The sequence below is a fragment of the Lagenorhynchus albirostris genome, chromosome 3 (genome assembly GCF_949774975.1).
Source record: "Lagenorhynchus albirostris chromosome 3, mLagAlb1.1, whole genome shotgun sequence".
NCBI lineage: Eukaryota > Metazoa > Chordata > Mammalia > Artiodactyla > Delphinidae > Lagenorhynchus > Lagenorhynchus albirostris.
In genome coordinates this window covers 157,914,863-157,938,186 of record NC_083097.1, presented here as the reverse complement: position 1 = coordinate 157,938,186, position 23,324 = coordinate 157,914,863, and the positions used below count along the sequence as shown (strand labels likewise).

The following is a 23,324-nucleotide window of genomic DNA, read 5'->3' as shown; positions in this document are numbered from 1 at the left end:
TTTATACTGAGTGAAAGAGGCCAGATGCAAAAGGCCATATCGTGTGCGATTCTATTTATATGAAACATCCAGAACAGGCAAATCCATAGACAGAAAGTAGATTAGTGATTGCCAGGGACTGAGGGAGGGAGAATGAGGAGTGACCGCTAACGGGTACTGAGTGATAAAAACGTTTTAAAACTGACTCTGGTGATGGTTGCACAATGCTGTGAATACAGTAAAGACTACTGAATTGCACACTTCCGTGGGTGAATTGTACGGTGTGTGAATTACATCTCAATAAAGCTGTTATTAGAAAAAGAGCCAATGTGTCATCTGTCTCGGTACAAGAGGATGGTAGCTGAGGAGCTGCTTCCCCACCTGCCACCCCATCAAAGTCTTTAGACATAAGGAATACTAATGACTCTCTGAGCAAGAGGCTGGTACAAGGTCGGAGTGAGTTCAAGGATGCCACCTGACCTGGTTGGGGGGGTCCACTGGTGGAATGTTGGGGCATTATGGGGCAAATACTTACAGCTCAAAGCTGTAAGCTACTTGGATGACTTGTTCCCCATTAGAGACACGGTGTAAAAGGAGAGGTGAGCTTTTCTCTTGGGGCACAAGACAAATAATGATGCTAATGATGATGGATATGAATATGATGACACAGTGTGATAGCAGTTAGCTTGGGATGCGCCCTCACGGGATCTTCATAGCCATCCTATGAGGTGGGAACCATGATCATGCCCAAGTGAGGCTCAGCCCCTGGTTGTGCCCTGGGTCTGAAGCAGGATCATGGGGCGGAGACTTCCTGAGAGGTGAGGGGGGGCTCAGAGTGGATCACTCAACTTGGCAAAATGGGTGCAGTAGGGACCAAGACAAGAGAAACTTGGTGGCATGACGGGGACTGATGTGGACCGAGCGGGTTAAGCAGGGGGTGTGGTGTATGAAGTGGTGCTGCAGGGAGGGACACCTCCTTGTTTTTCTGTGCTGCGTGTGTTTGGGGAAGGGGGCAGGTTGGGAAGCTTATTCTCCCGTCAGTCTTTTGATAATGTGTCACCTCCTCAGAGCTTGGGGTGACCTTCTCCTCCAGCTTGGGGTAACCTGCCACCTCTACTTTGATCTTGTCCAGACCTGAGGCCCCTGCTGACCTGGGCTGTGTTTTAAATAGCGGGCATCCTGTGAACCCAACATCTGGCCACATCTGTGTACCTACAGAGAATGTGGACATAAAAATCCGTTAACTTTAAAATGAGCTTTAATTTGTTTTCCTTAAGTGCATTTATCGATGTAAACAGAGCATGTTAAGAGATACCAAGGGGAGAGCAGACAATTGCTGGTATGTTGGTTTTAATTCAAAAACAAAGAAAAAGAAAGGCTCCCTGGTGACACCCCCCTGACCTGGTTACCTGGTCCCAACCGCAGTCTCTACGGGAAGGTAGAGATGTCAAAACAGAACTGAGCAATGGCAGTTAAAAACCCACCCAGACTGCTCTGCAGTCGGGCCCCGCAGGCCACCCCACGCTCAGCCACGTCCAAGAGGTTGGGGGTGGGGGTGCGTGTGTTCCCCATCACCTGGGTCTGCTGTTGGAAATCAAGGAGAGAATCACCTCCTGACACTACAGATCTGGAAAAATAAAAATCTCTAGAAAAGAACGTCCGATTTGGAGACAGCGGGAGGACGAAGAGGAGTAGGTGCCCCGATTGAGGGTGGGCCATGTGTGACTGCATTTTGGGGTCACCGTGGCATGCACGGAGACCCCTCAGTGCTCAGGTGGGGACTGTGGAGGGACCTACTGGCCATGCCCAAGGCCTGGCTGGACCACGGGACCAAACCTGGCTGTAAACAGGAAAGGCCACTCTATGCTTCTTTCCTCAGGATTTCCTTAATTTGTGCTTCCCTTTGGTTTGACAGTTAACATGGGGGTGAGGGGGTGGAGCCGGGGGGGGCGGGGAGTAGATAACGGTTTCTGTCACTTGTCCAAAAACTGAGAGAAGAGGTGAAAGCGGGTGTTGGATTTGTTGGGCAGACGCTTCCCGGGCCTGATGTGAGTTGCCTCGCTCAGGGTGCAGAGACGGGCTCCCCTGGAGCTATCACTGGCCTTTGGGGGCCTCGCTTCTGCCGCGGGGGACATGCACGGGCTTTCCGGCGGGGCTCTAGCTATGTCGAGGCCCAGAGATGGAGGCCTGCCGTGTGGGCTGCTACTGACGGCCGTGCCGCGGCTCCACCTCTCTCTCTAGCTTTACACGGTGCGTGGACCCATTCAGTGGATGTCGCAGGAAAGGTAGCAGATTCTTAACTTCTTCCATCTCCAGAGTTGAAAAAGATCAGTTACCAAAATAAACAATTTCTCGATTGTGTTCTGGTGGCCACGGGCCCGGGGGCCGCGGCGTGGCGGGGAGTGGTGAGGGGGGAGGGCCCCGGCTGAGTGAGGGGCTCACTCAGGACAGGCACAGTCAGCTCGGCTGAGCGAGGCTCAGGGTAAGGCGGCGTTCCTCACAGAAGAACACATCGGAAAAAGCTGCTCCTCTTCTGCTGGTCCGGTGTGATTTTGACTCCCTGGTTGCTCCCCTGGGGGCTGTTGCCTTCCTGAAATCACAAGAGGTTTTCTGAGGTTACGGCTGAGCAACGTGAGCTCTATGTCTCTTAACCAACCAGCCAGTCAACTGATGAACTAACCAACCAACCGCCAGCCTATGTATCCATCTGTCACCTTCCAACCAACCATCCAGCACCCATCCATCCCCTTCCAACCAACCATCCACCCATTCATCCAACTGTCCCCTCCAACTAACAATTCATCTTTCACAAACCCATAGATCTTTTTATCTATGGTTTTATCTATGCTTTTTATCTATTACCCATCACTCCTTCCAACAATTCATACCTTTAATCACTCATTCACGTACCTAACCACCCCTTTCCATTCACCCTCTCAACATCTTTCCAACCACTTATTTACCCATCTCACTCTCTTCTTTCCCTATTTCCTTCTTTCCATTCACCCACCCCTCCCTCCTTCCCATCCATCTACCCATCTGTGCTGAGCACCTATCAGTGAGGCAGCTGAGGGCAGCAGAAAGGTACTCTCTCTTGGGATTTGGAGTGGCTGGGTTCAAGGTCCCAGTGCCACTCACTCACCCGGCTGGTCTCCCTGCCCCTGTGCCAAGGCTCTGGCTCCCCACCTTTCCCCACAGTTCACCCTCCACCCTGCTGCAGGTGAGGTAAGCCCTAAACTCAAGCCCTGTTGAAAATCCATCAGTGCTGTCGCCCGGCATCTGAAGCCTCTGTTCTGATCCCTGCCTACCCTGGGAACTGAAATCCTATTTTCTCTCACATCACCATGTTTGGAAAGGTTCAGCCCTGTTTCTTTGACTAATTCCTTCTCATCTTTCAGCTCTCAGATAAAACCTGAATTTATTCAACAGTAACTGCTGAATGCCTACACGGTGCCAAATTTACACAATGTCCTATGTCAATTACATTAAAAAAAAAAAGACTGATAGAAGTGGTATGGGGTTGCAACTCTGAACATAAACAAAGGTGGTAGGAAATGAATAGAATTTAACTGTTGGTGATTTGCAACTTAGTTAAGAAAAAAAGAGACGCTGCAAGGATTACGGTGAACATCAGCACTTCACAGTCTATGCCTTGGACGGATATGGCACATTCTGGAGGCCGTCAACAGGCCGGTATCAATAGCACAGGCAAAGTGCTGCCGTGAGGCTCCGTGTAACTCCCGGTGGGCATGAGTGAGTCAGTAGGATCGTTAAAAATCAAAATTTTACTGTTCTATTGAAGAGGAAAGAATTCTAAGAAAATTACAATTGTAAGAAAATCTTTCTAAAAGTACAGTGGTTTTACACAGACTCTTTTCTGTTTTGGCTAAACAGCTGCTACTAAATTGATCGTGTGCCTTGCAATTCAATTCACAGCATCTTAGAATTATGAAAATGACACTCATTTTAAGTCAGCTGTGAACTACTTGAATGGCGTTTTGTATAGTGTGAGCAGTCCTATATGCACAGACATAGAACAGGTCACAAATAGAGTGCTTTATGCTCTCGTATCAGACAACAGGGAGCATCACTTGGCGGGAAGAGTGGTCACTGGAACAGAGGCTTTGGAGTAAGACTCATGACAGCATTTAGCCGCTAACGTGCCCAAAATATAGCTCAGCGTTCAGACCCTACCAAGAAAGCACTAGTTATGCTGAATGCTGGGGACTGTGAAACTGCTCATGTGGTAAACAGAAAAGCTAGAAATGAATGAAAGGGTGGATGCGGAGGGATTCAGGCAGGACCTCCTGGAGGCCTCAGGGCCCCGGCACCCACTGAAGGTTGTCACAACCTGCAGAATTTGGGGCTGGAAGGAAGAAAAAGGCTATCGACCTGCTGGACTCATCAGGATGGAAAGCTGGCAGCTGTCAGACACGTGCCTGGCTTGGGGGCCTTGTTACGGGGTGGACCGTGGTTCTGGGCCTGCCTGGGGGGCTTTTCTGCAGGAGGCCCTCTACCTTCGTGCATGCTTGGCTCCCAAGAGGGACGGAAAGGGTCCAGTGTCCCCAGCTAGCTTGTGTGCTTAGTGAGCAGCGCCTGGTACTGAGCAGCTCTGGGCCACGGAGGAAAGATCAAGTTGAGAGGCATGTTCAGGGTGGATGTCCCCACCACACCCGATAACTCTACCCCCCTTCCTAGAGATGCCCTACTAGGTGCACCTGGGCCCTAAGAAGCAGGATCTGCCCGGGGATGCATCACACCACTGAGAGCGATGCCAGCCAGCTCCACAGGGATGCATGTGGGGATCCGGGGAGGACACACACTCACCAATTTTTTATCCATTTTTGCTTTGATGTCTCTGGCGAGAGTGAAAAATGCCTGTGGAATAAGCACGTAGTTAGTAGCCCAGGAGCGGGAAGCAGGCGGGGGGCCTGCTGGTTCCTAGACGCTGCCACACAGAGGGTGTGGCTCAACAGCAGGGCCAGGGTGGGGAACAGTGTTAGGACAGAGACCTGGGCATGGGTCTCACCTGTTCAGCCCCACCTCCTGCCCCTACAGGGATACCCCCACCCACCTGGACCACTTCCCCTAAACCAATGACTCTGGAAGGTGGGATCACCCTTGGCTGGTCAGAGAGGAAGCTGAGGCTTGGAGAGGGGGTGCCCAAGTGACTTGTCTCAAGGCACTCAGTGGCTAACTGACTGATCGAGCTCTCTGCCCCTGACCCCTGTGCTCTATCTGCCCATTTTGCCTCGCTTCTAACAGTCAGGGGCAGGGCAGAAAGACAAGTGGCTCCTTGGCCAAACGAGCTTCATTCTGGGTCCTCGCCCAGTAAGAAGGCCTGGTAGGTAGGGTGAAAGGTTCATCTTTCAAGGGTTGGCGAAGGCCTGACCCCAGGCTGCTGCCTCTGTCACAGGCTCCTGACCGTTTCTTCCCTTCCCCGACCTGGACAACGCTTATAAACCCCACTCTGGCACCAACCCTACTCCGGGCCTCATACAGAGATGAGCTGGCCTCAGCACTTGCAGTCGAGGGGCTCCTGGGTCGGCGAGAAGCAGAGTCTTAGCAAACACCCATGTGACGTGGAAAGTTCTGTCGCGGAGGGTATCTCGGGGTGCTGTGGATGCCTAAAGTGGGCCTCGGGCCTGGGGAACGGCAGAGGCCTCCTTGGGAAGGGGCCACATGGGCTGGTCCCTGATGGGAAGGTGGGGGCGTAGGGACTGTGGCAAAGGCCTGGAGGAAGGTGAGGCACAGGCGGCCAGGGACGGAGAGTGGTGGGCGAGGCCTGAGCTGTGGGCGGCACACACTGGCTGGGGCCAGCTAGGGAGGGCCTTCTGTGCCTCGCGCAGGGGCTGAGGCTGGGAGTGGCGTGGAAGATCCATTTTGGAAAGATCACGGGAGTGGCGGTAAGGAGGAGAAGGCAGGTGAGCTGCAGGGCTGGCACTGCTGGTGGACAGTAGAAGGAGGCCTGGGCCAAGGCTCGGTCAGGGTGCCCTACTCTGTATGGGCTTGTGACCCTGTTTGTGCGGGTGGTGTGAACGAAAGCACAAACCCGGAGGCAGGCCTGGGCGCCAGCCAGCGCAGAGACTCTCTGAGCCTCGGTTTCCCCACCTGCAAAACTGCGCCTGCTCCCCAGGGCTGTGTGAGAGCCAGTGAGATCATGTCCTAGGTGCCCAGCTGGGGCTGGCACCTGCTGATGTCAGAACATGGGGACGGTTCCCCCAGGCCCCCTGGGCCTTGCAAGAGGCCTGGCACACAGTGCTGCCCAAGAAGTGCCTCTCAGCTGTCTGTCCAAGAGGCAGCCGAAGCTGTGACCAGTCCCTGCGACAGAGCCTCCCTGGAGGGTGAGGCCCAATCCTTAGCCCTAATGGGCCGGCGCTGTGGGCCCGGGACTCACGTTCTCCACGTTGATGTTGGCCTTCGCGCTGGTCTCCATAAACTTGATTCCATAGTCCAGGGCCAGCTGCGAGGGAGGGAGATAAACATGCAACATCAGCCACCAGGTACCCAGACCTCTGCACAGCGCCCTGAGGGGGGCCGAGACAGACAGACAGAGTGGGGCCTGCTCCCTCAAGCCACCAGTGGAGAGCAGGTGGTGAATGTCCGTGGCAGGAGGGTAGAGGGGGCCTGGCTCAAACCATGGCTCTGTTCTCCACCCGCTGTGGCCTCAACGGGTCCCACGAAACGCTGTGTGGAAGCAAGCAGAGCACACCCAGAAGCCCTCGCTGCTTTCGGTCTTTAGCCTGAAGCCCGGCTGGGCGTGTGCTTTCCACCTTCCCTTCCCATGGCATGTGCCCCACTTGGACAACCGACTCATCTGCGTGCCCAGCCAAGCCCTGCATCCCAGAAGATGGGTCATCTTATGCTCAAAAAGATTGTTAAGGGAGTCTCCCCAAAAGCCCAGCCTCACCATCAGTGAGCAATCGGGGGGTCCTCTGGGGCAGGGCAGGGCTGGTCTCCATGCAGGGAACCCCAGACGCTGAGGTCCCTCTGCCCCGAGGTGTCTGGCAGTGCCAGGCCCAAGCCGGCCACCATGCCTACCTTTTCTCCCCGTTCCTTGGAAACTTGTCTCTTGTCGTTCACGTCGCACTTGTTCCCAAGTATCATCTTTTCGACGTCTGCAGAGGCGTGCTGGAGGGGATGGGCAGATGGTGGAGGTGAGAGGTAAGGTCAGACCGGACTACCAACCAACTGGTAACCCACCCCCCAAGATCAGAGTGATGGTGTCAGGACTGCTAGGCACACCCTGCACAGATGACAAACTGAAGCTCAGAGAGGCTGAGAGGCCTGTCCTACGTCACTGAGCCAGTGCCAGGACAGAGTTCAGGGTTCTGGCTGCTACCCTGACCAAGCACACGCCTTCTGGCTGCCAAGGACAGCTTCTCTACGGGCCACGCCAACTAGGCTACCACGGCTGTCCTCGGACTCCCGGCCAGGTCTGGCCTATGGGAGGCAAGTGGGGCTGGGGTATTGACCTCTGCTCGCCTCCCTCCTTCCCCGGCTCCTCTGCTGGTGACCCCAGCTGCTGTCCTGGGACCTTCTGCCCTGCTCCAGCGCCCCTGTTCTGGGCTCCAGAAACAGGCTGTGCCGGGGGTGGGCGCAGACCTCGGCCGCCACCAGCCCTTTGTGCCCTGGCGTTCCCTTAACTCTGCCTTCACGCCTGAAAACGGTCCCTTCCTCCAACCCGCACCCACATTCCAACCCAGTGGGCCTCGCTTCCTGAAGGACTGGACCATCAGAAAGGCCCTTCTTGCTGCAGCTCAGATCTGGTCTCAGGGAAACGCGCTCCTCTCTGCTCCCTAACTTTCTACTAACTGGAAGGCTCTCTCGCCTACCGGCCGGAACAGAAAAGTTCCACAGAGACCAGTGTGAGGACCACCTCCTCAGGCCAGGTGCAGCCTCCTGCCAGGAAATAACGGGGTCATCAGGAGGTGGCCCAGTGCAACTGCTCACAGGTGCCAGCTGGGATGTGACCTTCTGCCGTGTCTTCATGAACCCCACGTGCTGAGTCATCACAAGCCACAAGCACCTTGTCCAGGGAGGCTCTGAGGGTGAGGGTGAGGGTAAGCTCTGTGGAGAGCGGGGAGGTGACGACACTGGCTTTGGGACAGGGAGGCGGCGCTGGCCGCCTTCTCTTCCCTCGGGGTTCAAGGTCTCCTTCCACAGGCAGCTGCCGCTGCTGGCCTGAGCATGGGCACAGAGAGCTCATACCAGCTCAAACCCTGCTCCGCTGCAGTTCAAAGTCCAACCTGACACATGCCCTCACCACACCCACCAGATACAAAGGTCATGCCGACTCTAGAACCTTCTTCTCTAGAAAGCACCAAATGCTCACAGTGACTGGATATCCTTCTTCCTTCACCTCGATATTGCCCAAACCCGATAGCCCGGCTGGGGAAATGGGCTCTCAGGGTTGCTCTGTGATGAGGCCGGGCCAGCATGTTCTCCAGGGTTGACTGTGTGGGTTCCCGTCTCCCTGACTGTTCCCAGCGAGTTACTTCTAGGTGCCTCTGGGCTCAGTGATCTCATGTGTAAACCAGGAAGCTCCAGGGTGAGGGCTGAGGAGAGGATGCGTGGGAGGTTCCTGTGCATGGGAGGGGTCCCCAAGCCTTACCTCCTCAATGTTCCGAATCCAGTTCCGGATGTTGTCGAAGGACTTCTCGTTGGTGATGTCGTAGACCAGCATGATGCCCTAATAAGCAGAGGGAGACAGAGACACGCGCTCTGGACAAGCCGCGAGCCCTCTGAGGGGGAGGCCCCAGCAAGGTGGGCAGCAGGGACCCCGACAGGACACCATCCCCGGGGTCCTTCCTTCTGCTGGGCTCCACCATTAGCCTCTCTCTGGTGTCCCAGGCTCCAGTCCCCTGCTCCTCGGCCACTGATGTGACCCTTCACCCCACAGACCAGACCCTACCATACCTGTGCTTACAAAGGAGCCCTGCTGTTTCCCCACTACTGGTAGGATAAGTACGGCCCGTGTGTCTCGGCAGCCAGCGAGGTCCCAGTGGCCAACCTCTCAGCCTCGCATCCTGCAGCCCCCTGCTCTGCAGGCTGTATTCCATGGCCCTGATGCCCAGCGGGCTCCTCCTCTTGCCAACCCTTGGCTATGCTCAGCCTCTTCCACACCCTCACTCGCCCCCCACCCTGCCCTGAGTCATCTCCTGGGCTCAGCCAGGGCTGCCTCCACTGGTCGCCCCAGCTTCACCCCTCATCTGGTGCCTACCATGAGCCAGGTACTGCAACTGGGTCTCCCTGAGCCTCACATGCTTGGGTCGGGTGGTCCCACTGTCTGCACTGTGAGAATGGGGAACCTGAGACTGGGGGGTGGGGGGCTAGGTCCCTGTCCCCAGTCACACGACAGAGAGTAAAGGACACAACTGGGGTCTAAGCCCGGGGGGACAGACCCTAATGCCCACCGGAGTCGGGGCTGGCTTCAAGCACTGGGGCAGGCAGTGCTGAGGCCTCTGTGATTCCATAACCAATGCGTGAGCAGCTGGGAGACGGTCCATGGGTTCTGAAATAGCTGCAAAGTGAACCCATCTCTGCTTGAGCCCACAATCTCGCCACTGCCGAGGAGAAAGGCAAATATCCCCACTTGATAAAAGGGGAAACTGAGGTGCAGAAAGAGGTGACCTCTAAGATTCTAGCGCAGCTCTAAAGGAGCTGATGACACTGGCTCCCATTAGGAATCTCCCTGGGTCCTCATCAGGATCAAGCAACGCTCAGGGCCACCCTGCGACAGTCCCCGTGTTGCCCTGGACATCCTCGCAGGGCACGCGTGGTGAGCCAGCCTGCAGCAATACTATCGCCAGCCCCGGTGCGGCTCAGCCCCGGGGTTCCAAGGCCCCAGCTGTCCTGCCCAGGCCCGGCTCACTCCATTCCTTCACTCTACCTGCTCCAAGGGCCTAGCCCTCCATCCACAAGCTCTGGTGCTGGCCAAGACGTCTCTGAGGCTGCCTGAATTTGCAGAGTAAGAACCCGGGCCCTGTGTGCTGGGCAGATAACCGCAGGGGTGAGGGTGTGTGACAAAACCACACAGACAGGGCAAGCGAGCCGCTGCAATTCCAAATCCCCGCTGTGACCTTGGGGATACGCACCGCGGCCTTAGAGCCTGCTACAGCCACAACCCCTCAAAAATGCCATCTGGGAACCCTCACTCAGTGGTCTCTTGGGGAGACTGAATAGAGACTGCTGACGGGAGGACCTGGTGGAGTTTTAGTGGCCGTGATGTGTGACATGCTCCAGCCAAAGCCAGAGTGAATAAAGACACTGGTGGATGGACTCTGTGAGTCGAGCATCACTGGGGCCTCTGCGCAGCAGCTGGCCTCCCACTGTCAGGGTCAAGAAATGCCACAGAGCTCTGAGGGCTTTTTGCCCCTTTATCCAGGGACCGGCCCTTTTGACGGCCCAGGATTCTGCCACCACCGCCACTAGGCTGGCACCATGTATGCAAGATTCCAAGGTCCCAGATTTTTACCTCTGCGGTGCCGGGGGCAGTGAATAGAGCTCTCTATCAGGAAAGAGCAGAAGTCCCTGGAAAACATAGTGTCACCCTATTCCAGGTTCTCCGTGAAGCTCCCCTCGGGGCTCCAAGTGACCATTTTCCTGGCCTCAGTCTGGGCACAGCTCCCCATATCTGTTTGCAAGCTCACAAAAAGACACCAGACACCCGATGCTCCCCAAATCTGGGACCCAAGGGTCCACTGCCACAAGGACAAAGATGATGACGGGGTTGCAACATTGCCAATGTTCTCTGTGCTGTCCTACATGGTCTCCACTGGCTGCACACGACTCCGGGGCACCTGAAATGCAGCCAGTGAGACCGAGGGGCTGGATGTCCTACTTTTACTGGTTTAGATTCAAATAGCCACACACAGCCAGAGGCTTCTGTACAGGTTAGCGCAGGTCTAGGAGAATACAATCATCTTGGGGCTGGACAAGGTCTTACAGATGGCTCAGTCCAGCCTTGTCAGGGGCTGGCTGAGATGTGGGGGCTGGAAAGGGCCAGCCACTACCAGCCCAGACATTTACCCTCTGTGTGAATTTAAGCAGGGCCTGGAATGGTGCCAAGCCTCAGCCTCCTCATCTGTAAAATGGAGATGATATGGCACCCACACTCAGGGCTTTATGGCCAAGACCTGGGGCCACTGCCTGCTGGAGGGAAGGGCTTGGTGAATGGGGCAGGGGGTGCTATTTCAACCCAGAGAGGGATGGGGCCTACCTGAGGCCATACATCAGAATGGTATGCAGAAGCTCCCCCAGGACCCCAGTGCCCCAAGGCCCCCCGCCCCACCAGAGCAAAGCAAGGTGAGGGGAAAATTAGTAAATTAATTTTAATGAGGAGCACTAAGGTTGCAACCCACATGATTGAGTTTCTATTATGTTCAGACGCTGTGTGGGATGCTCTAAATACTTAATGCCTCTATTCATTTCTGCTATCCGTCAGTATTTCCTGAGCTCCTACCGCATATTCAGCATGGTCCCAGGCACCGTGCATGTGGCAGGGACCAAGAGGTGGCCCAGCCCTCCGGGAGCTTATGGCCTAGTGGAGGAAACGGGTCTATAGCTGACTGATGGGGTGCATCATGGAAAGGATGGAGTGCAGTGGGAGCTGGAAATGGGGAGCTGGCCATCTATCCTCATAGCTGCCTGGAGCATACTCCTGTTCTCTGTTCCACTTTCCAAGTAAGGAGACCAAGCTCAGAGGGTGACCCAGGGGGCTGAACAAGGTCCTGAGGATCTGCCTCCCACTCCCCGTGGCCCCCAAGCACCCTGCTCTGTCTACCCCTCGCAGATGCATGACCAGCTCAGGGCTCTCGAGGACAGGACCCTGGCCCAATCCAGGTTGCCCTCTGCATCTAGTTCTGGCCTGGCCTGGAGAAGGTGCTCGGTAAAAATATTTGAGGGATGGGCCTCCCTGGTGGCGCAGTGGTTGAGAGTCCGCCTGCTGATGCAGGGGACACGGGTTCGTGCTCCGGTCTGGGAAGATCCCACATGCCGCGGAGCGGCTGGGCCCATGAGCCATGGCCACTGAGCCTGTGCGTCCGGAGCCTGTGCTCCGCAACGGGAGAAGCCACAACAGTGAGAGGCCTGCGTACCGCAAAAAAAAAAAAAAAATTGAGAGATGGGCTTCCCTGGTGGCGCAGTGGTTATAAGAATCCGCCTGCCAGTGCAGGGGACACGGGTCCAAGCCCTGGTCTGGGGAGATCCCACATGCTGCAGAGCAACTAAGCCTGTGTGCCACAACTACTGAGCCTGCGCTCTAGAGCCCAAGAGCCACAACTACTGAAGCCCATGCACCTAGAGCCTGTGCTCAGCAAGAGAAGCCACCATAGTGAGAAGTCTGCACACCACAACGAAGAGTAGCCCCTGCTCACCACAACTAGAGAAAGCCCATGTGCAGCAACAAAGACCCAACATAGCCAAAAATAAATAAATAAAATAAATAAATTTATATTAAAAAAAATTTTGAGGGATGATGAACGAGTCTTCCTATCACATGACCCCACCTCAGGCGCAGGCAATGGATGTTAACAGCCAACAGCCCTGAGCAAGTCAGCTCCTGGATGATCTTTTAAGTTTTCAGTAGCAAGTTCCACAGAGGCTGACATGGGCCACGTGAGCGCTCCGAAGTGTTGGGGCACGCTGGCTCTGATTTCTCTGACCTCACCTGGAAGAACCGGCTTCCTGTGTCTTTCTTCATTCCCGGAGAATTAGGTTTCCTTAAACCCTGCATTGTTTCTGGAGCCAGAAGGGGAGGTATGGAGGACGAGGGGGCAGAGGTGGAGCACACAGCCTTTTCCTAAAACTAACCTGGGACCAAGGACCCCTGAGAAGCCAGAGCACGGGCTCCTCAGAAACATCCAGATTTTGGTATCCAAGGCACTGATGTTCATTTTGACTTAAAAAAAAAAAAAAAGGCAACCCCCCCCACGCCAAACCAATCCATACCATGGCGCCTCTGTAGTAGGCCGTTGTGATCGTCCGAAACCGTTCCTGACCAGCTGTGTCCCTAACGATGAGGAGAAAAAGGGATATTAGTGACACAGAAAGAGAACAATCGTCACAGTGAGAATGAGGGGCATTTACCCAGTATGGACGCCCAGCTTTCTCACAGGTCATCTCCTGATTCATCATCCTGCTGTGGGGCAGCCCCCCATTATTACAGAGAAGGAAACTGTGGCTTGGGCAGGTGTCTGATGTCTCCTGGCTGGGGATGTGGCAGTGACTCCTCTGCTACATCTTGTCGTCCTGGGGATTTTCCCCAGAGTTTCTGGGCCACAGAAGAGCCAAGGTTGGATGTTATTATTTGTGAAAACCTGGAGCCTTGTATGTGGAAGAGGCTGGTCACATGGCACGGGAACACAGCCCTTGCTGGTGGGCTGAGCTGGTCGAGCTCAGCGGGGCTTAGGAAGCACTTCCACACTCGCCATCCTGGTGGAGGTCGGGGGAAAGTCCTTCCTCGTGGGTACGGTGGAGATACCTGGGTAACACGCACCCATGCCTAGCCCAGTTCCTGGCATGGAGGGTATTCAGTGTTTGGTTTAAAGGTGACAACTGGTCAGTGGCAGAGCCAGGGCAAGACCACGTCTTCTGTCTCTGGGCCCAGGGCTCCTCCTCTGACCCTGCACCTCCCACTTTGCAGGGCTCTGCATGTCTGGACTGTACAGACACACCTCATTTGGGGCTAAGTAGACTTTCTGCCGCCAATAGCAGGTGACGTTAGCGGTTATGATCAATTACTTTATGACTGTTCTAGAAGAATTTTAAGAGAGTCATTAACCCCACTGCGACTGCTAAGAGCAGAAGCACGAGGACAGGAGGAAAAGAAATAAAAGCTTCTGCTTGCTGGTATAGTGTCACTTTGGACTTGGGCACTGAGACTGCTGGGAAGCCAACGTGTTGTAAATAGAGGAACTTCTACGGCCCTGTAACTTACAAGGCGGCCAGAGACTGGCTGCTGCCGCCGGAGCTCAGTAGGATTGGTTAGGCCACACCCAGATTTCGATTCTGAAGCCAGGTTCAGAGGCGGATACAACTGAAGTCAAGGGGACCTGCTGGGCAGGCGGGGCTGTGTCCAGGCTCTGAGACTTGAGTTGGGGAGACAAGCTGCTGGGAGGGAGGCTTCACAGTCCATCTCACGGCAGCCCTCCCACCCGCAGGCACGTGCCTGGACCGGAAGGACTGAGCCACTCTCCCAAATGTGACTTCTCTCTCTTTTGCTCAGGGTTCGTACTTCCCTGCAAGTGATGTGGCTGCAAGGTGGGACTCTCCTACCCTCTGACCATCTGAGCCCAGCCTTCCTAGCGCAGTGGGCTGCAGACCAGAGTCACCATCCGTAACGGGGACTCACAAATTCCCTGATTTTATGTAGCATGGGAAGTCAACCCCAGGTGAGCAGAACAGAAACAGGTCTCACTGCTGGGCCTGGCCTCAGCTTATTTTCAGTTCTGGGATTTCAGGTCTCTGTATTAGGAAGTGAGGCCTGGGCGTCCCCAGGAGACAAAAGAGGAAGCGATGTCAGGCCTTCTTCAGCGAGCTGATAGGCTTAGAAGGAAATGCCGGGCTGTGGTATCTTGCTATCCTGGCAGCCTTCACCGCCACCAGGAGGGCTCTCTCCAAGTTCAATGGGAGCAGGTGGCTCTGAAGCCCAGGCCCAGACTGTGCCCACATCGGAACTGGGACTGGTAGCTATGTCCTCAGAAGGGGTTGACACAGACTCTAAGCCCCAGCAGAAAGCAGAGCACCGTTCCTGGGGCCTCTGAAGAAAGCCCGATGTGTCCGGGCTGGGCACAGAGAGATGGAGGCCGTGGTCATAGGGAGGGGGTGGGGCACCAGGGCCTTCGGGCTCAAAGCACTCGCTGGGTGAGGGGCTGATGAAGGAAACGAATCTTACCATATCTGTAGTTTAATTCTCTTGCCATCGAGCTCTATGGTCCTAATTTTAAAGTCAATTCCTGAAAGAAAAGAAAAGAAAAGAAAAGAAAAAAATGCACATCAGTGTCAGTCCATTTCCCAAGCTGTGCCTAGGACGAATGCTGACAACCTGTGCAGGTAACAGCTGTCATGGTTTCTGGAGCACCTGCCGGGCACGTGGGAATCTCTGAATCCTGCAAACAAATCTGGAGGCACCCGGCGAACTTTCTCCTCTCACAGAAGGGGAGGCTGAGGCTCAGAGGGCAGAAAGGAGCTGCACAGAGTGAAGCTGGCGAGGGGCAGAGCTGGCAGGCAAACCCAGGTAGCTCAGGTGCCAAAGCCGTGTTCTCCTCCCTTTCCCGTGAGGCAGCCTCGTGAAGCAGGCTCCACAGCCCTTTTCAGGCCAGAGCCCCACGCTTCCAGCCACCTGCACCCGGCCTTCCAAGCACACGGGACGCTGGGCCCCGAGATGTACCTGATGCAGGTGGGCCTCTAGCATTTACACGTGCTGTTCCTACTCTGTGGGTGGTCCCTACCCCGCCCGCCTGTCAGCCTGGCAAACTTCTCCTTTAAGACCTGCTGGAAGGTCACGTCCCAAGAAGCCTTCCTGACCCTGCCCTCCTCTTTCCCGCCCTCTGGCTTTAGTCCCCTTTCCCCAGGACCAGGGTGCTCTCAGCCTCCTCGGCTGCTCTCCAGGCTCCCACCGTTGTCCCCTCAATCCCCTCCCCAGCTTCCAAAACACACACTCAACCATGTCACCAAGTTAAGCTCTGCTCCAAACCTTCCAGTGTGTTCACGAACAGATGAATGAATAAACAAAATGTGGTCTTTCCCTACAGTGGAATATTACTCAGCCATAAAAAGGGATGAAGCATTGACACATGCTACAACGTGGATTAATCTTGAAAACATAATGCTGAGTGAGAGAAACCAGACGTGAAAGGTCACACAGTATGTAATTCTGTTTATAAGAAATATCCAGAATGGCAAATCCAGAGAGACAGAAGAGAGGTTAGTGGTTGCTGGGGCGCGGATGTGAGTAGATTAATGAGATTGACCAAGGGGTGTGGAGTGTCTTTCTGTCATAATGAAAATGCTCTAGAACTGACTGTGGTGATGGTTGCACAACTCTGTGAATATACCTGAAGCCGCTGACTTGTACACTTTAAATGAGTGAGTTGAATTATACGTCAATAAAACTGTTTTGAGGGTTTTTTTGTAATTTTTTTTTTGGCTGCACCACGTGGCTCGTGGGATCTTAGTTCCCCGACCAGGGATTGAACCTGGGCCACAGCAGTGAAAGCCCGGAATCCTAACCACAAGGCCACCTGGGAATTCCCAACAATAAAACCGTTAAACGGTTAAAAACCTTTCCACCGCCTCCTGGGCCCCAGAATAAAGTGAAAACAGTTGCCTGAGTGCTCCTAACCTGGTCACCGCAGCATCCACGGCTCTTGCCCTCCTCTCCGGCCACAATGCCCAAGCGTGTTCCAGCCTCAGGCTTTTACGCTTGCTCCTTCCCCTCCTGGAATGTTCTTTCATTCCATGGCCATCTGGCTCCCCTCTCCCTTCACTCAGGTCTCTGTTCAAGTCACCTCCTCAGGGGAGCCTTCCTAACCATCCTCTCTCCCCTCACCTGCTGCATCTTCTTCACGCACTATCCCTGACGTCGTAGATTTGCGTATTTGCTCCATGCACATGGGAGCAAAACTTGCCAACTGGAATGGCCTGCGTGGAGGGGTAACAGCCAAATCCAGCCTTTGCCCCCAGGAGTTGGTTCTAAATCTCCGCCTGTGAAGCCTTGAGACTGAGGCCTGGTCTGACCCCCTCAGAACACGGCATGGGGATGCTAATTCCATCCCTGCCCGCCTCAGGAGCTGTCCTGGGGACCACAGGGAATATAAACCTGTATTTGAGTTTTGTCTCCTAGAACATAAGCTCCAGGAGGGCAGGGACTCACACGTTATTCATGGTTGCATCTCCATGAATGCATGGCAGGGCCTGAGTACGTATTTACTAGAAGCCGATCATCTCATCCTGCACAGACACTTTGACTACAGGCTTTGTTACAGTTCTGCTTCCCTCTGATTCATCCCAGTCATCTCTGCAGCCCCTGCACTGAGGCGGATGCCTGGTGCACAGCAGGCACTGGGGAAAGATGGCTGGATGAAAAAATAAAGCGCAACGGGATCTACGTGGTGCCACACAGTTTACCAAGTAAGCACTTTCACGTACATCAACCACTTCTCTGAAGGAATGAATGAATGGGGCCCTGAGGAGGAGCTGGGAGCTGAGCCAGGCTGGGGAGAGCCAATTCCAGGAGCCACGGGGCCAAGTTCACACCACAAATGATTGATTGACGGAGCCTATGAGAATAGGCTTCGGCAAAATGTAACCTGGGCAGACAGTGAACAGCCACTTAATCCCTGATCTATACAGAAAATACAGAGATACACTCAGTGCCCATACAGAATCACCTCTATGCATCAGAATGTATTTCAGGACTAAGCCACCCAGTGTTAACTCTTCCTAAAACATACCCCGCTCCTCTCACAGATGCACAAGACATATGAAATCAAGAAGCACTGTTCAGTCCACAGAACCCAAAGCATCACTCTGTTCTATCTTCCTCCTGGGTTTTATTAACACACCAAATTTAATTAGGAAGTGTAAACTTTACGAGGCCTAAGAGTCATGAGGCCATAACTTCAAGGTCAGGGGGAATTAAACTTTCCTAGAAGACAGAGGCCTGCAGGAAGGCTACAAATGTAATGAGAATCCCGGGATGGGAGGGAGGGAACCTGGGTTTGAGTGCCACACCCACCTCCTTAGACGACCTCGCCCAAGTTATGTCCTCATCTGCAAGTGGAGGCTGGCCTCCTCAGAGCCTTAAAGGACTAGACTGGGTTTCCTGGTCAAGAATTAAAAAACAGACAAACCACTCAACCCCTGAATTGATCTCACTAGGAACGTTCTGACTCTGGGAAACTGAGGTCTGGGTTTGAGAGCAAGCCACAGTCTACCAGGAGTTAATATCACTTCCTGATTGGTGGGGACGCATGGGCTATCCCAAAGTTTGACCTTGGAGTTAGGGAAGGGGAGGAATCAGAAAGACATGTGCCTAGGGGAAGGATGCGGTCACTACAAGAGACATTCTGCTTCCTCTCCATGGTCTCTGGCAGTGGTGACAACCCCCTATTCATTGTATAGTTCTGATCCTCCACAATCCAGGCGATAGCCAAAGCAAAGAACACCACTCCTAAGCTGAAGAAACAGGGCTCGGAGAGGCGAAGTGCTTGTTCAAGGGCAAACAGCAGCTGGAACCCAGGCATGATGATTTCCAGCCCAATTCTCTTTACATCTGGCAGCTAAATGTCTTGCAAAGTGCAGCTCCTGGAGGATGGCAAGGATGGAATCAGCAGCTAATTGTGGGGTTTAGGAAGATAAGGTACACAGGGGTAAAGCAAAGCCCTTTCCCCAGGTTTTTTCCAGCTCCTGGGCTTGGGGACCATTCTCCTGCTTCCCCACTCCAGAGCAAGACTGCGTAGCTTACAGGCCACTCTGCTTGATGGGTGTTACTTCCAAGTCAAACTCTTCATGTGGGCAATGGCTGTTTTTGTGGTGTGGGAAGAAGTCTGCTCCACTTTTGTGTATGTCAGAACTGGGAAGCAACAAGCCAATTCTGCTCAACCACAATGTGGGCTGGCCCTGCAGGAAAGGCTGTTCTGCGAAGTGACAACCGGTGTCCTGGGCCTAGCGATAGGGAAGTCAGGGCTGTCTGTGGCAGCCGCTGATTTTGGTTTCTCACTGAAGCTTTTATCTGGCATCTCCTCCGGATGACAGGTCCCAGGGCAGGCGGCTGTCACTCGCCATTTCTGTCACCCTCGAGTGAGATGGAAGTCCGCGCAGGGGAAGTGTCTGGACTCCCTCTCACCATTCCTTCCAGAAGAAATTCATTCATGGGGGAAACAGGGTCAGGGAGAGGGGCTCAACCCCTGAACATTCCAGAGGAAAGAGCAGGAGAGGTCTGCGTTGGAGTCCTGGCTTCAAAGTGGATCAGCTGTGCTCGCATCTCTCTGGGATGGTTGAGCCTTGAGTTTTGGGTCAGACACACCCAGGTACAAATACCATCCTTGCCACCTGTAGACCGAGTGACCTTCGGCAAGTCCAGTATCCTCCCTGAGCCTCAAATTCCTCCACTGTGAAACGAACTCATAACAGCACCGGACACAGAGGACTGGAAAGTGTGGTAATGCACATAAAGCGCCTGGCACACAGTAAATGCTCAGTAAGATCAGATGTCACTTGTCACTGTCCTTTCCCCATGGACAACTCTCCGTGCCTCAGTTTCCACTTCTGTAAGACGAGGACCCCAAAGAACTGCTTCAAGGTATGCTGAGAGGACAGAACAAAATGACGGGCGCCAAGACCTCGTCCAAGCCATACACTCCTTGAGCAGGCTGAGGGTTGGTGCCTCAGTCTCCCCATCTGCGAAATGGGCACCTGGTGCCCACCCCTCCCATGGCCCGGGAACCACCAAACGGCGGTGCAGGCGACTGCTCTTTTCCCCTCCAGTTCCCTCGACCCTCTGCTCTTTTCCCCATCCGGCCCGGCCGCTCCCTCAGCCCCAGCCCCTCAGGGGCGCGCCCGGCCCGGGCCTCCCGCGCCCCCGGCCGCTCCCCAGCCCTGCTACCTATGGTGGAGATGAAAGTGGAGTTGAAGGCGTCCTCGGAGAAGCGGAACAGGACACAGGTCTTCCCCACCCCCGAGTCCCCGATCAGCAGCAGCTTGAACAGGTAATCGTAGGTCTTCGCCATATTACACTCTCTCCCCGACGGGAAGTGCTGCCAGCGCCTCGCCACTGGCCCCTGGGCCCGTCCATCAGCGCCGATCCCACCTCCCCATTGGCTCCCGGCCCGACGCGCGTCACCGCGGCCGACGCCCGCCCCCGCGCCCCGCCTGTCTCGGGAAGACGTGGGGAAGGGGCGAGCTGGGCACGGAGCCGGAAGCGGCCCGAGCGTGCCGCTCATTGGCCGGCGCTCAGGACAGGGCGGACTGCGATTGGCCAGCGGTGAGGAGTCGAGGGGCTTCAAATGGGGACAGGGCAGAGGCGTGGCAGCCCGTGTCCCCTCCTTCTGCCCTCCACTCTGGGGCGGCCCCGCCCCCCGATGGGAGCGGGAGGGCGGGGAGCATGGCCAACGGCTCCGCGCTCCCTCAACCCGGGGGCGGGGTCTGGGGCGCATATGCAAGCGCGCCGGGAAGACTGTTGGGCGCCAGCAGAGGGCGCACGCGCGTGTGGTCTGTGGCTCCCGCCCTTCAAGGCCCGCGCAGCCTCAGTTGGTACCGGGACGAGCGCGGGAAGGCGGCGTGGCTGTGTTGGTAGTCTAGAGGTCTCCACGTCCGGCCAGGGGGAACCAAAGAGAAAAGGAGAATAGGGGCGCCGTCATAGTCGAAGCGAGGTCCCCTCGAGACGTGCTGCGGGACCTCGGCGCTGGCCAGGGGACCTACGTAGAGATAGCCAGGCTCCAGCCACCAAGCTATGTACTGAGGCTCGCAGGACTCCCCTGGAGGGCACTCGAACCTATGTAGAGGTTGTTCGGGTCTTACCCCAGAGTCTCGTCCGCCTCAGCCCTTTCAGGCGCGCCCCGGGGGCCTCGGAACCTGCCGAGGTAGTTAGCACAGTGAGAATTATAGGGAATACTTACGAGCGTTGGTTCTGTGCCTGTCAGTGTTGTTAGCACTTATAAAAAATACATGAAATAGTTTATTCTCACCCCGACCCACTGAGGTCGGTATTGTTGTCCTCCCCCCCCGCCCCCCGTTTTATGGTGAGAAAACCGAGGCCAAATAGGTTAAGTGACTTTCCCAGGCAAGTTGGTTTTTGAACTCAAAGTGACCAGCTTCAGAGGCTGAGGTCTTGATCATGTTGGTTTCCTGCATCGTAGAGACGGGCCACACACCACCTGCGTGGCGTCACCGCTATGTGTCCCTCTGGGGTCAGTCCTGGAGATTTGCCCAAGGATCTTACAAAAGATGGCCCCTGCCTCCCCTGCCTCCAACTGCAGCACATTCTTCTGCTTATTTGGCTCCGGTTAAGAAAAGCTTCAACCAGAGCCATAGACCACTTGGTTGGCTTCAGCCTCTGTGGCATTTGATACTCTTGACCACCTTCTCTGGCAGTTCTCCTTTTCTTGGTACACTTCCCATTTTATTTGCCTGTTTCTTTTATTACCTATACCTCCCCTTCTCTGGGTGCTGCTTCTCCAGATTCCATTGCAGTCTTTTGTGTGTGTGGTGGTGGCGGGGGTTGCTTGGTGTTCCTCTTTCTATGTCTGTTCTTGCTTCCTGGGTGATCTCATTCACTTCTTGGCTCCTACTGTCTCCATACTGGTGATTCTCAGTTCTTAGAGAACCCATAGCCCAGCCATCCCTCCATGTCCCAACTACTTCCTGGGCATTTACCTTTGGATCTGTCAAAGATACTTCAAACTCATCATGTCCACAACTGAACTTGTCATCTTGTACTCACACTAGCTTGTCTTGAATTACTTTTCTGAGACCTAAGCCACCATACTTTTCTTTCATCCCTCACAGCCTGGTTTTTAAGGATGTTCTAAATAGCTCTTAAACCTTGCTTTTCTATTTTTTTTTAAATTAATTAATTTTATTTTCAGCTGTACTGGGTCTTTGTTGCTGCACGGGCTTTCTCTAGTTGCAGCGAGCAGGGGCTACTCTTCCTTGAGGTGCATGGGCTTCTCACTGCGGTGGCTTCTTTTGTTGTGGAGCACGGGTTCTAGGCACGCGGGCTTCAGTAGTTGTGGCTCGTGGGCTCTAGAGTGCAGGCTCAGTAGTTGTGGCACGTGAGCTCAGTAGTTGTGGCACATGGGCTTAGTTGCTCTGTGGCATGTGAGATCTTCCCAGACCAGGGATCGAACCCGTGTCCCCTGCCTCGGCAGGCAGATTCTTAAGCACTGCACCACAGGTAAGTCCCTTGCTCTTCTATTTCTTTCTTTCTTTTTTTTTTTTGCGGTACGCGGGCCTCTCACTGTTGTGGTCTCTTCCGTTGGCGGAGCACAGGCTCCGGAAGCACAGGCTCAGCGGCCATGGCTCACGGGCCCAGCCGCTCCGCGGCATGTGGAATCTTCCCAGACCGGGGCACAAACCCGTGTCCCCTGCATCAGCAGGCGGACTCTCAACCACTGCACCACTAGGGAAGCCCTCTTCTATTTCTTTTGCTCGTCAGATCATCACATCTCTCCACTGCTCTCCCTGATCGTTCTCTAATCCAGATTCCACCCTGCAGTGAGCTTAGTCTAAAACATTTATCCAATATCCATCCATGGTCTACTGGCAGGATAAATTCCTCACAGTTTGGTCCTAACCTCACCTTTTGTCCCACCCACACTTCATGGGATTGGGAACTCCCCAAGAGCTGAGACATGTCAGTTTAACAAACATTAAATACTTATAATAGGTGCTGAGGCACCAGGATGACTAAAGCAGTATACTGAGATTAGATTACAGCCCAAGGGGGTGAGGAGGAGGGAGAGGAGGAACTTCAATCTAGCAGTGGTAGGGCACTTAGAGGAGGGCATTAGACTTTATTCATCGACATTCCCTGCCTCTACCACCTAAACAAGCTCACAGTGTCAGCTAAATGTTGAATTAAAATGAAGGAAATGTTTTTAACTGTACTTGGTAACAAAAAAAATTGTTTGCATACTGCATGCATGTCTTAAAGGCTTTCATTTCTTTTGGACTCCCTAACCCCCTTCCCCAAGATCAGATCTTAAGGCAAACCTCAAAGCAATTCAGGTAGTGAAACTGCAGCCATCTTTGACACTTTCTTCTTTAAGTTCCTGCCATCCAGTAAGCCAAGTCTAAAGATTACTTTCCTTCAGATCACTTCTTCCTTCTTATTCCAGTCTGGCAAGCACTGTCCTGGATTAACTGAAATACCTTTCTAACTGATATTCCTGCCTCTAGTCTACCCCACTCTAGTCCTTCTTGACAATGCATGCTAAGTGGATTTTCCTAATTTATTTTTTATTTATTGATTATTGATCAGTGGCTCTCCACTCCGGACCAACTTAAGTTCAGGCTCTCATCAGTGTGGACCCCGCCTACCTTCCAGCTTTCCTACTTCTTTCTTTTTTATGTCACACAGAGAAAACCTTACCCAGCCAGGCCTTGTGCTTTCATGACTCAAGTGATAGGGACCATCTTTCCTGCTCCTATCTTGTCTATTAAAATCTTCCTCATTCTTTTAGTCTGGCTCAGGCAGGATTGGGGATAACAAAGGACAGGAGCTTTGAGTTACTAAGGCAAAGAGCTCTCACCTGTAATATAGAGATCATAATCCTTATATCAGGTAGTCATCAAATAAATAACATTTGCTGAGTTCTTGGTACAGTTATCTTTCCTTTCCA

General features: G+C 54.1%; 1 protein-coding gene across 1 annotated transcript; it reads right to left on the bottom strand.

The window, feature by feature from the left end:
• Window positions 1-1,219: 1,219 nt before the first annotated feature.
• On the bottom strand, window positions 1,220-19,925 carry RAB8A (RAB8A, member RAS oncogene family). Its single transcript, XM_060144600.1, has 8 exons — window positions 19,589-19,925; window positions 14,876-14,936; window positions 12,931-12,991; window positions 8,594-8,671; window positions 7,021-7,110; window positions 6,377-6,442; window positions 4,807-4,857; window positions 1,220-2,569 (listed from the first exon to the last, which is right to left on the bottom strand). Exons 1-8 carry the CDS (start codon window positions 19,923-19,925, stop codon window positions 2,477-2,479), a joined length of 837 nt encoding a protein of 278 aa, XP_060000583.1. The 3' UTR covers window positions 1,220-2,476.
• Between the last annotated feature and the right edge of the window lie 3,399 nt (window positions 19,926-23,324).

Excerpts from the sequence above, each read along its gene's own strand:
- RAB8A (XM_060144600.1), bottom strand. The coding sequence starts at position 19,925 with ATGAGCGGCACGCTCGGGCCGCTTCCGGCTCCGTGCCCAGCTCGCCCC. Across the intron at positions 6,443-7,020 it reads CCAAGGAACGGGGAGAAAAG|CTGGCCCTGGACTATGGAAT; the intron begins GTAGGCATGGTG and ends CCTCCCTCGCAG. Across the intron at positions 4,858-6,376 it reads CCAACATCAACGTGGAGAAC|GCATTTTTCACTCTCGCCAG; the intron begins GTGAGTCCCGGG and ends CTTATTCCACAG.